This window comes from Camelina sativa, chromosome 9 (genome assembly GCF_030686135.1).
Source record: "Camelina sativa cultivar CO46 ecotype springtype chromosome 9, ASM3068613v1".
Classification (NCBI taxonomy): domain Eukaryota; kingdom Viridiplantae; phylum Streptophyta; class Magnoliopsida; order Brassicales; family Brassicaceae; genus Camelina; species Camelina sativa.
In genome coordinates, this window is record NC_141888.1 from 41,389,028 (window position 1) to 41,405,241 (window position 16,214).

Below are 16,214 nucleotides of genomic sequence, written 5' to 3' on the forward strand. Positions count from 1 at the left end.
TAATTATAGATGGTCCTTTATACAGTTCCTTAAATTATTACTGACAACACCTCAAGAAATAACTGATAACTAAAGTTGTTCGACAAAGAAACCGTAATTTTTTTTTTCTTTTTGTTATTTTATGTATATCAGTTTCAATCAAACTGAACAAGATTCTTGTTTTAGTTTAGTACGTAGCTTCATTCCGAACCAACAAAATTATATAAAAAAGAAATCCTAAAACAAAATGATTTGTGTAGATTGATCGAATCAGAATGGATCAATGTGGAAATCAGTAAAATAATCATCGATGTGTAGAGTATCCTCCTCGTTCTTTAACAAACTCGCAGAAGCAGAAGTTTCACCTTGTTCGAATTTGTGAATCTGATTTGTGTCTTCGTTGCCAAGCCGAAGAATCTCCTTCCCCTTCTCTTGATGAATCACTAAATTCATACCTCTTTGATTGCTCTTCACGGCATCATCTAACCGGAGCCTCGCATAATTCAACATACTAGAAACAGCATCGACCGCCTCTTTCAACTCGTCCACGTTCTCTGATACGTCAAAACCTCTGTCTTCCCACCAAAACCCTAACCCTGATGAACTGTTGTTCTCTAATTGGTTTGCCGGAGGCTGGCCGTTGAGCAGCGTAGAGACAACGTGATCAACAGAGGGATGGCCTAACGAGTAGAATGAAGCGTGAGAGTTGGCAGTAAGAGGAGTCGCTAAGATTGCGATTCGAGTGGCTGGAGAGAGAAGACAGAGCTTTGAAGCTTTACGGAAGAGACCTTCTTTGCGTTTTGTGAAAGCAACCGTTTTCCTATCTTTCCTTTCGATGTTCTCAATCTCGATCTTACGTTTTGTGCCTCCCATATTTGCTATTCTAAGAAAAGAAACACAATTACACACACAGACAGAGATTGTTTGCATCGTCCTCTTTATACGAGTGCACTCTTTTCATCTCCCATATTTACTGATTTGATTCTCTATTCGGAAAATTTCCATAATCGACTGTTTCCTAATTTAATACCTTTTTTACTAATTTCGTAAATACACAAGAGTACTATTTTCTATTTATTTTTTTCCTTTCTTACTTTACCTCGGAAAAAAAGAGTAAAAAACAAAACCAACTCTTACCTTAGAGACGGATTCTTGCAAGCCAAGAAATACTCTAATTTGTTTGGAAGAATCTTATATGTTAACGCAGCTCATGGGACATGGTGGCTTAAGTATAAAGATTTGCTTAACCTAACCCTGGATCACAACCCGGTCCATAATCTCTCTCTGGCTAAGGAACTATAGGCAAATCTGTTGCTTGCCAGGTGGTCTAGGTGCATACCTCGTGGACAAATGGGAATTAGCAGCGTGCCATATACAACAAAATTATATAATCACAATTTTTGTAAAGGTAGATATTTTCTATAGCTTATTTTCTTTGGGTAACCTGTAGTAAAGCTTATTAACCGTGTTACTTTTTGTTTTTCAATGCCTTTTTGTGGGACTTACTCGCACTCCAATCGGGATCATCATCGTCTGCTACATTCGGACAAATGTTCTCGTCTCTTCTCCTCTTCCCGGAACCAGGACCTGTTCTATTATGGTCATTGATGGTTGATTGTATGGTTTCCAATAACCGATCTCCGTACTTGCTCACCTTTGCTCTGTTGAGAGTTTGAAAGATAAACATCACCAAATCCCTAAGTTTTGTTTCATTGCTTTGGTTAGAGAGAGAGTAGAGTTTAGAAAGCTTAACGATACTTACTTTCCTAGACCATTGATATCGAGGAGTTCCTCTTTAGTTTTAGGAAGACGTTTACTTATCTGCTGAAGCGTTGCATTGCTACAAACACAGGGGTTTTTATATTACTTGCGACCAGAGAAAGAAACAAAAAATTGTCATGAAACAGATAATGAACTTACCCAAATATATGGTACGGCGCCATGACTCCATCTGAGGATTCTTTGACAATATCAGTACGAAGCTTTTTTAAGGCTGTCAACAAATTGTCGGAGAGATTCTATCCCGACATTGAGAAAAATGAAGCAGACTTTAGCCATTAAGAGTGGTGGTTTAATCTTTGAGCTAGAAAAGGAAAACAAGTATTCAAGAAGATATACCGAATCTTTTGGGGCAGCATTTGCCATTGGAAGAGTAGTTTGCTTTAATATAACTTTGGCTGGGTTTGCTGCAGATTTGCTCGGCTTTAACACTTTCACGGTCGAAGGAAATCTGTAAAAGATATGTCAATCTCATTAAACTTAACCTTTATCAAAACAATTAGTAGCAGCAGTGGCATTGCAATGAGAGCAGATCGATTTTCAGGCAGAAATCCTAAGGCTCTGGTGCCCCAGTACCATTTCCTTACGTTTGACCTATTGATGACACCGATTTGGTTGCAAGTAGTTCATGTAAATACTAAAGAAATCTCGAGTGTAAAATCAAACCTCATTGTTATAGTCTGGCCTCCAGAAAGAAGTGAGGCAGCCTTTGATCTATTCACCTATATAAAAAGATAGATAAATGGATGTTACCATTGTACACAGATATATTTGTACACCATCACGTTCATTCTTAAGCAAAATTAACCAGAGCGGAAAGCACACAGACCAATATTTTACACCAAAAAAAAAAAACCATCCAGCAACAGCGATAGATATCCACACAGATCTCTATTTACAAAAACAAACATATTTAAAAGCGAAATTCGATATGTACCTTCAGCAACGACGATACAGATCCATACAGATCACTTTTTCTTACACCCTCTGCAAGAATATCCTCTGTCACAAGATAGTGCAAGATACGAGAGGCTTCACTTTTTGCCAAATGCTTTCCTGCTCCGTGCAGGTGCAAAGTATCATGTCTGTGTTTCTTGACCTAAAAGCCGAAGGCCAATTACAAGTGGTTCAGTGAACTGATAGGATTCATGGGCTTGAGGACATCAGCGAACTAAAGTACACATTGTTTATGAGACAGCAATGGTTCTAATTAACAGGTTATGGAAATAGAAAAAAAAATAAATGCGTCGTTAGCACACATACCATCTGGTTCAAGGATCCCCTGTAGAGTTCTACAATATGAGCTGACGAAAACCTTTCTCCTGTTAACTTCACCAGTTCAACCTATAGCCACAAAAGATTGTGGTACATTACCCCATACAACATCCAGCAGGTACAATACATGATGAACTCAAATGATTTCTATACCAGTTGCCTTGCAATCAAAGTTACATCTTTTTCAATCAAATTTTTGCTGCTGGAACAATTATCACATGTGTTTTTGCAGTTTGTCGAATCAAATTTTTCTCCCAAATGAACTAGCTGTAAGAAACGTCGGCAATCCACCTCATTTTCACAGTAACTAACCTGAAGCAGCAAAATTTGGAAATATATCTCAGCAAGCCGAGTTAGAACCTGGAAACCAAACACAAGGAATCTTGCCAATAAAATACCATGCGGAGAAGGTTTTCAGTGTTCGATTCGAGCATCCTCCCTGAACTTGCTTTACGATTATATCCCGTTGTCATATGGCCTTGGCCAAGTCCTCCTTGGCTAATCATAGACTTCACTCGAATCTGAACAAATAACCACAAACATGACCATGAGTGTAGCCGTGTAGGTATTCCTCCGGAGTAGTAACTTATTATAGTGTCAGATTTATGCAACTTACATAATCAGTATAACTGTAATACAAAACACATGATGACCTCTGGCCGTCTCTACCAGCACGACCACATTCCTTGCATGAGAACAAAGTAAGCCTATCTGAGTTTTTAGCTGTTATAACGTTGTACTTGATTGATGTAACTCACTTTACAAGAATATTCATAATTAAATGTTCAGTAAAACACACCTGATGATAGCCTTCTATGGACTTTGGTAGAGAGTGATGAATGACAAATCGAACATCGGGCTTATTTATTCCTGAAAAATCAATGTTAGCATGCAGCAAACTTTAATCAATCAAAGTGACCGAGACCATTCATTACCCATTCCAAATGCCACTGTAGCACATATTATATTGATTTCATCCTTGCTCCATTTTTTCTGTACAAAGGCACGTTTACCAGGATCCATATTGCTATGGTAGAAAGCCGCTTTATGGCCAAACGCCTGAATTTGAAACACAATATGTAAACATTTCCATATTAACAAGATACGAGAAAGGCAAATAAACGACCTACCCGCAATGTTTCTGTGACTTTTTCACAGTCCATTCTTGAAAGACAATAAATGATGCCACATTCATCAAAATGGTTTTCCTTGATAAACCTGTCAATATCTTCCAGACACTTATTTGTCTTGGGCACAACAGAATACCTGCAATGTGTTTTAGTAAGCAACACGAAGAATTCGTATTAAGCTATTTTCAGTACATAACCATAGATTTGGGCGATTAAAACTTTGCCGGAACACAACACAGTAACCAGACCAAGAGCTTGCACAACATCTTCTTTTACGCTGGCTGTTGCAGTAGCTGTCAAAGCTAAGACGGGAATATTAGGAAACTTCTGTTTCAGAACACCAAGAGCCTGCATGTTGCAGCATTGTTTTTGGAGTACAAAGAGGAAGGTTACGTTTCTTCAAACTAGTAATGAGAAATGTAAAGGAGTGTCTGTTTTAAGCTTTAAATAGACTTAACCTGGTAGTCTGGTCGAAAGTCATGCCCCCACTGACTCACGCAATGAGCTTCATCAATAACAAATCGAGCAAGCAAACTACGGGAGTTTAAGCTTTCAAGGTGCCTTAAAAGGGAATCGCTTCTGTAGTCAAGAAAGAGAAGCTTCTTATTAGCAATACTTTCCCACATCTCTGCTAATAACCAATCCTAGAATTATAAGATGTACGACTTCTATCAAAAAACTACTGCCAGTATCTAATGCGATAATAAATTACAGCACCAGCTAGTATAATTTAATCCAAGAAAAATCTAATATCAGGAGAGAATCTGATGGGAATTGAGCCAAAATCAAGCCCACAGACTCTTGAGCAACATTCACCAGTCACCACAAAAGCTATCTCAAGGGTTTGGATGTTCTTAGGCCTTCTACGGCTTTGACTTGTTCCACTCCTATCCGGTGTGGGATTTTTCAATACCCACATTTTTTTGAGAATCAACAACTAAAGAAAATAATGACTCACTTTGCCACTTTTTCGGGTGTGACATACAGTAACTTGTATTTAGAATTCTCAGAGCTCAGCTCCTGAAGGATCTCTAGTTGTTCAGCCCACTCCATTCCAGCACTTAAGGAAGCAGCAGGTATATTGGTCTATAGCCATGAATTTTAGAAACCAAAGTGTAAATTAAGACAAAATTTCTGAGTACAAGTGTAAAACTGTTAAATAAAATAGACGACAGAAACAACATATCTGGGGTTGCTGAAGCCTTCACCTGCAATAAGTTCATTATCTGGTCTTGAATGAGTGAAACAAGTGGAGATATTACTAACGTTATTCCTGCGCAGATCAGAGCAGGGAGCTGCAGAGAAACAGGTGTTACGAAGGCGTTTTCAGGTTCTTAATACAGAGAAACTTATCTGAAGTATAACTTCCACCAGGACAGATACTAGCTAATAGTTTTATCCTAGGACACAATTCGACACTGTCATCTTTTTTTTTACAGGATGTAAGCGAAAATCTGTGTTAGAATAAAAACCAGAAATACAAATTTTCAATGGCATTTCAAAGTAACAGTTAAGATGTCGTTACCTGGTATGTCAAGCTTTTCCCCCCTCCAGTTGGCATTAAAACAAAAACATCACAACCACTCATTGTAGCATTGATAATCTCTCTTTGGTTGGGTCGAAATGAGTGGTTTCCAAACACTATTTTGTTATAGACCTAATCATTTTAATGTAGCACATGAGTACACAGGAGAGATGTAAATAAAATAACTGCGGAAGACAGATAAACAATCACCTCAAGATTTTTCGTCCAAGAAAAATCACGACTGCTCCACTTTTTTTCATTTGAACTCTCGGTATAAGTGACATCTATAATCTCGGGAATTTGTTCCCTCTCTACAGGACAGGATGAAATACCCTTCCTATCTTCAGAAAATAAATAGTCTTCTTTTACGTGAGCTCGAGAATCTGTCTGCGCATAAACCATCTGATGATTTGTTGTTTGAGATGTTTCATACTGCAGAGTCTGAGTAGCTGTCAACACCGAACACTGAGATATTTGCCTTTCTTTATTCTGGATGAGGATTTCGAGTTGCTGAATTTGCTTTTTCAACAGTAACCTACCAACAATACAAGTCTCAACAGCTTAGAAACTACGTCAGAACTCACAGCATACTCTTAGTTGTGATGCAATTAACGAAATAAAATTAAAAAAGAAGACATGTTATCAGATGTTTCTTTAGGCCTAATTCTTTCTAGCTGGATAATTTCCAAGTTTTGTGTGAATGAATGTGTCACAACCTCTGAAAGAAGCTAAATTATTTTCTGAAAAGGACAAATCAAAGAAAAAGGGAACATAATTGATGGGTGATGGGAATGCGTACCTCTTTTGACGAAGCTGTTCAAAATGATCAGGGCCCAGGCCAGTAGTATTGTCCAGGATTTCATTAGATATTGCAAGCAGCGTGTCCTTCATTTGTTCCACATGGGTGGAAGCTTCAGGACAAAGCCCTAGCTGCGTGGATATTAAAGCAAACAAAATGAGACACCTAATTGGTTTATGAAATAATTGGAGAAAGTGAGAGAATTGGTAGGCATACCTTTATTCCATGACTACAGTTGGAACATAATTCAGGAGGCAAGCATTTCTCTTCTCTTCTGGAAGCAAATATATCCACAGATGGAGCTATTGGTGTAAAACTAGATACTGATGGTTGGGCGGTACACGTTGAATGGTAGTGTTCCATCACAATTTGGTCTACGTCAATAATCTGCACTCCAAAGTTAGCACACATTAAAGGTGATCTATTCTATCATTCCGCAGAAGTAAATATGAAAAGATGTCCTTCTAGATCCACTGATAAATGGTGCAACTCCAAAGTTAGCTGTCTAGAGTATCCAACTAACTTTGTAATAATGTTACATTTTCGGCTAGGGCGGAGAGTTACCACAAATATAAATTGAGATAAAGTTTCTTGCTCACATGGAAAAGTACTTAGATTTCAAAGAAGTTCAGTTCCCTAGTTGTATCGAGAACATTACCTCAATTATGTCATCATAATCAATCTCATCAAGACTAGCTGGGTGTGTGGAATTTTTGATTGTTGGCATCTCCATACCACTGGTATATTTATAACCGGTTACTGAATCTCTAATCTCATCCTTTACCTGTAGAGCCTTGCCAATAGTTATTTTATCATCACCTACGGAAGAGGAGGAGAAACTGTCAAACGATTTTGCAGTGCCTCTTACACGCCGTTGACTATGCTCTGGATGATTGTGTGCGTAGAAAGATCCATCAGCAGTGGATGTAACTTTAATAATGGATCCTTTCGTCGAAGATGAACAATCAGTGCTGCCATCATCAATTGCAGGAGTAATGCCAGGTCTCAGGTAGGTCTTACTTATTGAGAGATTTATAAGAGTACACCAAGCCTGAAAATAGTGGATAACAACTCAAGTTATATATATGTACAATAACTCAAATAAGGTTATCTGGCAGGGGAAGTTCAATCCGTAAAAAAAAAACAGAATTCAGACACCTAAATTATTTACTCAGAGACAGGAAATGGAAGAAAGTAGACTATGGAAATATTTCTTCCACAACAAACATGCCGATAGGATTGGATAATTCAAAATTTTAGTTACCATCAGAGTTTTTCCTTCAATTATACCTTTTCAATTTGTGGCCGTGCCAAAGTTTGCACAGTTAGAGGACAGATGTTTTCAATTGACCTAGACATAGAGGGAAACAAGTTTTCAGATAACGTAGACCACTTCAGCCAATAAATTGATACCTAAAGGCAACTGAGAAAACCTCAAAAGAGTTTCAAACATTGACATTACTAGAAAGGTAAAAGGATGATATCATGAGCAACTAGCTCTCTTTTAATTGGAGGTGTTGGAAGCAGCCAAAGAATGAATCCATACATTTGACTAGGGGATTTTCACATATTCTAGCTCAATCCTACCTCAATATCCAGAATCATAACAAGCAGTGACACAGAATCAAACGATGCTAGAAAAGCTAGATGATACAGCGTGGTGGAACACTATCCTTAAAGTCAGGGGAGTTAGTTATAAGTGATATAATCTTCAGTAGTAACAAAATAACAGCAGAACTGGACCCAGGGATACGAAAAGACAGGAACAACATCAAAAAGATAGAAGAGCTGATGGTTCCTCAAAAGAACATATTGCAATACCTTGTTGCAGCTATATCTCTATCTCTTCCTGGCTTTTGACATTCTATAGAGTAAAGGAAATTGGAGCTCATAAACTTATTCAAGGATGGTATACACTCAAAAGCCTTGGCATGTTTCGACCAATTTGTTTTAACTTGAGGGAGATGATGACTCCCACTGCATTTAAAAACAATCAGAAAGCAGAATTATCAATCAGGAAGATTAAAACAAAAGATCCGTGATAAAAACCAACATTGGACAGGGATAAGATCAATTTTGCCTCATTTTATTAGCACCGATCATAGATTTACATGCCAGAGAGCTTCCAGCAAATTTATCTCCTCTTGTCACCACCATTTTACTGTACTTGAACTGAAAAAAACAAAAGAAGTCGCACATTGTGATTAGTTGAATCTGATGAAATTGCATACTATCACCAACTGGAAGATACAATAGTACCGAAATTGAGCTGTGTAATCTATGAAAATTACAACGAAATTTGAAAATTAAAATTTCAAAAACTGCATAGAAAAACGAAGAAATCTAACCAAATCGAGAAGCTAAGAAGTTATCCAACTCGGAGATGAAGCGATTTTACTATGAATAACGAAGATTCATCTCTTAACACACAATCACAGAACACCGAACAAAACACACAAAAACTTAGCAGCAGTAATCATAATCGCATCAGGTGGCAAAAAACGCATCGGTGTGAGGAAAAAAAAAAGCGAACAAACTAAACCCTAAAAATAACTGGGAAATTGGGAAGATCGAGCTTACAATTTCAAATCGATGGAAAACTCTCTTGCTTCTGCGGCGGAATAGCGAAACTCAACTCCGGCGTCGATGAAATCGAGCGGCGAAACTTTTTCCCGGTAAGATCTCGAAGCTAGAGAGAGAAGAGAAGGAAGAGCGCGTCTCTTCAATTTACAGCTTTCTTCGATTTCGGTATGGCGGGATTGTTAAAAAGGCTTCACTCTCTCTCTCTCTCTCCCCCTCACAGTCACCAGTCAGAGAGTCTCTCACAGACATCAAAAACAAATATATTTTGAATTTCAAAAAAAAAATTAATTTCCATATCGGTTTAATGCAAAATTGTTAATGGGCCTAAGCCCAAAGCCCAAGTCATAGAGAACTTAAGGTCTCCCTGGTTCCTCCTCTTACCAAAAAAAACACTGCAGAGTGGAGAGCGAAGAAGAAGAAGAAGTGAGCGATTTCTCAGCTAAGGTTAGGGTTCCTCTCTCGATTCTTCGTTTTTGCATCCTATAGCTATTTCTCCTTCCCTTCCTTCTTTAATTACGCTATTCTTCTTCTTCTTCTTCTTCTTCTTCTTTGATTTGTAGATTCTGGTAATAATAATAAAAAACAAAGCTTTGGAGTTGTTTGTGAGAACGTATATTATGGAAGACAGCTTTAGTCAGTTAACTGATGATATGCTCATCAGAATATTATCATTTGCCCCAATCAAAGATGCCGTAGCTACTAGCATTTTGTCAAAACGATGGCTGTTTCTTTGGACACTATTGACAAGGCTTAACTTTGAAGATAGATTTGTTGAGGATTGCATATTGTCTTCGGATTTCATCTTTGGGTTTTTGCTATTACACAAGTCACCAGTTGTAGAAACTTTTCATCTCACCAGACGACGTTCTCAATGTAGCGCTTTACAAATCGAATCATGGGTTAGATTCGCTGTTGATCGTTTTGTGCGTATGCCACTGACCATTGCCGTATAAGGTTACCAAGTGCACTGTTTAGATGTGAAACATTAGAGACTTTGGAACTCAAGAGGGTGATTCTTTCGGAAGTTCCTTCTCGGGTTAGCCTTCCATCTCTCAAGACGTTGCGTCTTATATTTCTGAAGTACGAAGACGAGGAATCTTTTGTCAGGCTTGTATCTAGTTCCCCTGTTCTTGAAGATTTGGATGTAAAGAATTCTAGTAAGGACAATAATGGGAAGACTTTCACCATTGATGTGCCTTCCCTTCGGAGTTTAACCGTTTTTGATATGATGGAAGACGCTGATACGAATGATAATGTGTTTGTGATACATTCTCATTCTTTGAACCACTTGGATATTTTAGAAGAGTGTCAAGAGTGTGGTAACTATAATATCATCGGTGGTTTTCCCAAGGTTGTGGAGGCAAGGCTTGAGATTGATAGCCAAGGGAATATTCTGGAATCTCTTACCTATGTCAAACGTCTTTCTCTGTCTTTATATTATGGGGTAATTCTCTCTACTCACTTTGATTATTATTTTATTTTTTTGGTTTTCTTTAATCACACTTGCAAACCGTCACTATATGTGTCTCATTTGCAGGCTCAGTATCCTATTCGTACCATTTTCTTTCAGCTTGTATGTTTGGAGTTCCACCGTTTTAGTGAGAACTGGGTGAATTTGCTTGTGTGTATGCTCCAACATTCCCCTATACTACAGATTCTCAAGTTTGAAGACGACCATCCGGTACTTTCATTCCTATGTTATGTAGAGGCTTAGTTCATGTTTGGTTTCCTGTATAGAGGTTTGATGTAATGCGCACTGTATCATTTGATCGCAGGGTTGCTGGGATCCTGACGAGGGTTGCTGGATTCCACCGAGTTCTGCTCCTGAATGTTTGTTTTACCATCTCAAAACCTTTGACTGTAAAGACATTGAAGGAACACCAAGACAGAAAGAAGTTGCTATTTATATTTTGAAGAACGCAAGGCAATTAGTTACCGCAACTGTGAGCCAACATGTCTTTGAGGAATTGGAAAATGGAACCAGGGGTTCAAGATCATGTGAGCTTACAATGGGCTGAAGAGCAAAATTAGTGTTCAAGGTGGAACATGTTTGTTGGAACGTGTTTCTTCTGAAACTGATCAATTATCTATAGCTTAATGTTATATATTAAGGGTGGAACATGTTTGTTGGAAGCAAAGGCAGATTTCAAATCCACGATGAATAAGATGATTATTGTTGTCGTTTTTGGTTGTATGATCATGGTTGGTCTCATTAAGCTAAATAGGATGTGTCTTTAGGACTTGCGTGTTGTCTTTGGTTGTATGGTCATGTCTGAACCTTTGGGTTATAATGGATTCTCAGGTCAATGATTAGTTTGGTTATTATTATTTGTTAGTGTTATTGTGTTTGTGTTGTTAATCTGTATACAAATCCTGAGTCCTGACAAGGTTGGCACTTAAACAGAGGGATTCAGGTTTATGAGAAATCTGAAATATAATAGATAACTTTGCAAGAGACAGATTCGACAGACCAACGAACACCGTTTCTTTTTGGGTTTTAGAAACTTTTCTTGACAAGAAAACCAATCTACCAATCTTTTTTTGTTGTTGTTGTGTTTAACTGACTCGGACTTCTCCCATGCTAGCATGCACTTGCTTCACCGTCTTATCATACTCATCTTCTTCGTCTACGTCTTCTTCTTCTACTTCCTCAACTTCTTCCTCTGCATCTTCCTCCTTGCTCTCAGCATGATCTACTCCTCCCCACCCAAATGCTCCTATGGATCGAGAAACTGGAGCAGGAGTTTTCGCCTCTTCAACAATCTTCATAATCTCTTCGACACTCTGGAGAGAGAATGTCGGGTTTTCTTTCCTAAAGTATGCAGCTTGTGCTGTCTCTGTAAGTTCCCTTGGCAGGTTCTTTAGGAACCATGGATGTTTCTTGATTTCAGCTATAGTAATCCTCTGCAGAAAAAACGATAAGTTACTATACAAGAAATGATCTCACACAGGATGAATTAAGCTTTTTGAGAGAGTGATATATACATACCTTGATTGAGTTGGCGACAAATATTCGGGAGAGGAGATGCTTGCAATCTTGTGAGATATGGACATAGTCCGGGATCTTGTACTGGACAGCCATTATTCTCTGTAACAATGTGGCTCAACAATTAGTAGGTCGTGTCATTTCAAAAAAGCAAAGAGTGCAAAAACAAAGAAACTTACTTGTATCGTTTTTTTGAAGTTTTTGGGATCCTGCTGGTCTTCAAATGGGTATGCTCCCACCAGCATCACATAAAGAGTCACACCACAAGACCATACATCAGCCATCTGAGTGATAGAGAACATATAAGTACAAACCATTGATAATTTCCATGAAGATGTTCCAAATCCAATCAATTAAGATTATAACAATTTAATAGTCTTTGCTTCTGTAACATTTGGGATACTTTCCATTTCAAAATAAGCCGTGCAGTTCTTTTATATGAATGGGTCAGGGTTACAAAGCTTACAATTATCATTAACCAAATACACACAAAGAGTCAGAAAATGCAAGCAAGGGATGGTAAACAGATTATAGATGATAAACACATATGGTCATGGATAATTAAAAAAAAAGACAGATCTTTCTAAATCGCTTAGTAAATGACTGCTCAAATCAACCAAGGCCCTGCTAAGTTGGGGCTTATCTGTGGCTTCTTGATATATCAATACTTGAAAACCAAAAAGATTACCTTGCCATCATACTCTCTGCGAGAAAGAACCTCAGGAGCAATATATGCAGGAGTTCCAACAGTTGATTTGGGCCTAGAGTGCAACAGCGAGGACTACAAAAGAAGAAGAGAACAGATCACACGAAAGTAACAAGGTTCCTCGCAAATAGAGGGAAAGAGAACAAACAAAAAGGATCTTGTTACGACAAAAGAAATAAAGAAACCAAGTGCGTGATGCCACAGACCTTGGAGTAACCAAAATCACAGATCTTAAGACGTGGAGCAGGACTTCCATCCAAGAGGGTATTTTCAAGCTTCAAATCTCTGTGGCATATTTGCTGTGCCAATAAAGGAAACAATATGAGTACAGCACGAAGATACCGCAGAAGATTCTGTATATCTCTGAAGTTAAAAGATAAAAAACTGCGTAAGCATAAGCCATTTCCATTCCCGTTACCATAGCGTGGCAATAGCTAACTCCCGATATAAGCTGCTGAAAAAAGTATCTTGCCTGTAAAAACAAAGATGCACAAAACAAAAAGCTATCATAATCTGATTCCAACAAAAAAAATTTTTGTTTCCTATTATACATGTTATCCTATTTTCCTTTACTCTCAATCAATCAATCTCAGATTGATCAATTGAGTACACCAACCACTATGACTTTAAAAAAATGACAAAGAGAAGCAAGAGCGTTCACCTCATCTTCACTAAACCTTCCAGCGGTACATATACGCTCAAATAGCTCACCACCAGCAGCATATTCCATAGCAATAGCGATATGCGTTGGTGTCAAAACTACCTGAAAAAAAAAAAAATCAACTTTATCACACAACCATCCGCCGCATACCATGAAGAGAGCAGCTATAGGCTATAGTACACAGTTACTAACCTCCTTAAAGCGGATGATATTAGGATGACGAAGTGATCTATGATTTATAATCTCTCTCGCCACGTTCTCATCAATCTATATATCAATTTCACCCAAAAACAACACAAAATAAAAATTACTCAAAAGCTTTGATCTAAGAAGACAACAACAAGTATATGGGGAATATTTACCTTAGGGCCACGCTCGATGTACTTCATAGCAACGAGGTCTTTGGAGTTTTTGACTTTCATGAGCCTAGCGACTCCGAAATTACCAGCACCGATGTCTTTAACTAGCTCGTACTTGTCCATTTTTTTTTTACAAAGAAATCAAACACACACACACACACACACAAAAAAAAACCCTAATTTACTCCACAACACAACAAACCCAGACCCAAAGATGCGATTTCAGATAAAGAAACAAAAAAAAAAAAAAAAAAGGCAGAGAATGTGAAAGAGAATGATAGAGAGATGCGAAAAAAGCAAAAGCGAAATAATAATAGTAAGGTGCAGTGTTCTTTTTTTCTTCTTATCCGTGAAGAAGATTTTTGATTTTTGGAAGAGAAGATATGATATGATTACGATTTACAATGATGATGCATGATTGATGATGATGATGGTGATGATGATGATGATGATGAATCCATCGTGACTTGCTGGCTTCCTCTCACGAAGTCACCACGATGGCTTTTTTTTTTTTTTTTTTTTTTTTTTTTAATTTTGTTTAATAATTAAAGAGGCATATTAATAATTTAAATATTATTACTAAATTAACTTTCAATGTTTCCTTTGCTGACTATGAGAATGAGACGTCGCTATATGTGAAAAGGATTTATTTTAGTTAGAATTGCGTTTTATACTTCTTTTTCCTCTCTTATTTTTAATTGCTAACGAACCAAAAAGAATACGAAAACTACTTTGTACCAAATCTTAAAGAATTGTGTTTCCTATCTGTTTATTATTCTCAAATTCGATATATCCGAACAAACGATATTACAGTATTTGGGGGTGTTTTTTACCTGAGATTATTCAGTTACCGAAAAACAAGATTTTATATTTAAGAATAAACTAATTGCAACTAAACAAACGGTCAAAAGTAAGAAAACTACATCACTTTTAATAAACGAATCTGAATATGACTGTTTTGCCTTTTCTGGAAAGATGTCGAATTTGGAACAACAACGTCTGTCTGAAAGTAAGATAAGATAAAAACGTAGCTAAACATTGACTTGTTGGTGGTACTGAGCTATAAAATGGTTGGTTCATACTTTCCCAATGTCGCTGGGATAAATATTTTATAGCTAGAGACGTAAATCTTAAGTTTGTAAAAAAGTTGTTAGTTTTGTTAAAAATGAGGTGCAAACTACTTGAACATATTATTAGCTCGAGAAGCAACAAATTTGCATCTTCACAATGTTACCAAAAAAGCAACAAATTTGCTAACGTTGGCCTAAGAAGATTCTAGTAATGGGCTTTCTGATGTTAAAGGCCCAATTGATGGAGTAAAGGTAAAGTGAATGCACAAGTAGTCTAATGATCTAATCTATGAAACGGCGATATGCTAATTGTTTGTAGGTCTCTTGAGTTGATGATGGCACTATACAGATTAGGTTTTAATATGGTTTCTAATTGTCGTTAATTTGAGTGGCCAAGTCCAGATCTTGCTTGTGTCAATATGTTTAATGTGCAAGAGCACTTACATCGTTACAAACTTATATAAGTATATGTCATGGGTTTGGTTTTGATAACGATGAGTTGGCAATGAATGATGGTGTGATTACTTGTTTGTTAGTTAATTTGCTACATGTAGTAGAGAGGAATGGAACTGTCATATGCTCTTGCAATTATTTGTTACTAGGATATATCCCGTGCTTAAAGCACGGATCAACATTTTTAAAAAAAAATTATAATATAATAATTAAAAGTATTGTTTTTTTTAAGTTATTTTGTTTGAGATAATATTTATTTAAAATTTTTATGTAAATCTATTAGTCTATTTGAATACTAATTATTTTAGAATATTATAGTATTTTATTTTTGATGTATTATTACAGTTTTATATTGTTTGTTGTTATATTTGCATCATTATTATGTGAAATATAAAATAGTAATTTTAATATTATAATTGTGAGTAAATAAAAATTATTAATTTATTATTTATATAAATTTAGTTTTACCAGCCTGCCAATGTGGAAATTAAAACACACATTTCATACAATAAATAATATATCTTCGTTTAAAAAAAATCAAATCACAATATATGCAGAAAAATATGCATTTTAAATTATAATTATTATATGAAAATTCCACACAATTTGTAAATAAAATAAAATAAAGATGATAGGAGAATCATAATTTGAAAACTTAATAAAATATTCGAATTTAGTTATTAAAAATAATTGTATTGTATACTTAGATATAAATTCTTAGTTTTTAAAATTCTGATTGGTTTATATATTTTTTTTAAAAAATAATTAGTAATTTCGTCCATAATTTATTAGAGAGAGAAAATTATTTTTTAGATTTTTTAATATTTGATCCGTAAGTGTTTTTTATTTTTAATTAATTATATTTATTTAAATTAGTTAATGAAACTTAATTATTTTTTTCTAATGGCA

General features: G+C 36.4%; 2 protein-coding genes and 2 pseudogenes across 5 annotated transcripts; 1 reads left to right on the forward strand and 3 right to left on the reverse strand.

Annotated features, from left to right (window-relative positions):
* Positions 1 to 165: 165 nt before the first annotated feature.
* On the reverse strand, positions 166 to 1,037 carry LOC147939350 (agamous-like MADS-box protein AGL97). The gene has a single exon (XM_087467774.1). It carries the CDS (start codon positions 907 to 909, stop codon positions 250 to 252), a length of 660 nt encoding a protein of 219 aa, XP_087323900.1. The 5' UTR covers positions 910 to 1,037; the 3' UTR covers positions 166 to 249.
* Positions 1,038 to 1,331: 294 nt separating this feature from the next.
* On the reverse strand, positions 1,332 to 9,344 carry LOC147939351 (ATP-dependent DNA helicase Q-like 4B; annotated as a pseudogene). The gene is made up of 26 exons (XR_015567323.1): positions 9,068 to 9,344; positions 8,568 to 8,659; positions 8,309 to 8,464; positions 7,778 to 7,838; positions 7,146 to 7,538; positions 6,704 to 6,874; positions 6,488 to 6,618; positions 5,899 to 6,223; positions 5,689 to 5,820; positions 5,372 to 5,458; positions 5,122 to 5,249; positions 4,622 to 4,742; positions 4,361 to 4,511; positions 4,164 to 4,299; positions 3,969 to 4,092; positions 3,833 to 3,903; positions 3,650 to 3,718; positions 3,432 to 3,554; positions 3,187 to 3,345; positions 3,022 to 3,102; positions 2,696 to 2,857; positions 2,425 to 2,480; positions 2,098 to 2,209; positions 1,900 to 1,997; positions 1,742 to 1,819; positions 1,332 to 1,640 (listed from the first exon to the last, which is right to left on the reverse strand). The product of XR_015567323.1 is annotated as an ATP-dependent DNA helicase Q-like 4B (transcript).
* Positions 9,345 to 9,450: 106 nt separating this feature from the next.
* Positions 9,451 to 11,398, forward strand: LOC147939352 (F-box/FBD/LRR-repeat protein At5g56420-like; annotated as a pseudogene). The gene is made up of 4 exons (XR_015566611.1): positions 9,451 to 9,514; positions 9,631 to 10,514; positions 10,608 to 10,751; positions 10,846 to 11,398. The product of XR_015566611.1 is annotated as an F-box/FBD/LRR-repeat protein At5g56420-like (transcript).
* Positions 11,399 to 11,485: 87 nt separating this feature from the next.
* LOC104714421 (serine/threonine-protein kinase SRK2B) lies at positions 11,486 to 14,415 on the reverse strand. Of its 2 annotated transcripts, none has more exons than XM_010431780.3 (9): positions 13,786 to 14,415; positions 13,616 to 13,690; positions 13,424 to 13,525; positions 13,181 to 13,234; positions 12,969 to 13,061; positions 12,745 to 12,837; positions 12,236 to 12,340; positions 12,060 to 12,158; positions 11,486 to 11,974 (listed from the first exon to the last, which is right to left on the reverse strand). In XM_010431780.3, the coding sequence occupies exons 1-9, from the start codon at positions 13,903 to 13,905 to the stop codon at positions 11,627 to 11,629; spliced, it is 1,089 nt and encodes a 362-aa protein (XP_010430082.2). In that variant the 5' UTR covers positions 13,906 to 14,415; the 3' UTR covers positions 11,486 to 11,626. The 2 variants fall into 2 exon arrangements, with proteins under 2 accessions (XP_010430082.2, XP_087322792.1); XM_087466666.1 differs by having other exon boundaries at positions 13,424 to 13,521; positions 13,612 to 13,690; positions 13,786 to 14,325.
* Between the last annotated feature and the right edge of the window lie 1,799 nt (positions 14,416 to 16,214).

Coding starts and splice junctions, on each gene's coding strand:
- LOC147939350 (XM_087467774.1), bottom strand. CDS start 909: ATGCAAACAATCTCTGTCTGTGTGTGTAATTGTGTTTCTTTTCTTAGA.
- LOC104714421 (XM_010431780.3), bottom strand. CDS start 13,905: ATGGACAAGTACGAGCTAGTTAAAGACATCGGTGCTGGTAATTTCGGA. Junction 13,235..13,423: donor GAAGGTTTAGTGAAGATGAG/GTGAACGCTCTT, acceptor TTGTTTTTACAG/GCAAGATACTTTTTTCAGCA. Junction 12,341..12,744: donor GCAGAGAGTATGATGGCAAG/GTAATCTTTTTG, acceptor TCTATCACTCAG/ATGGCTGATGTATGGTCTTG.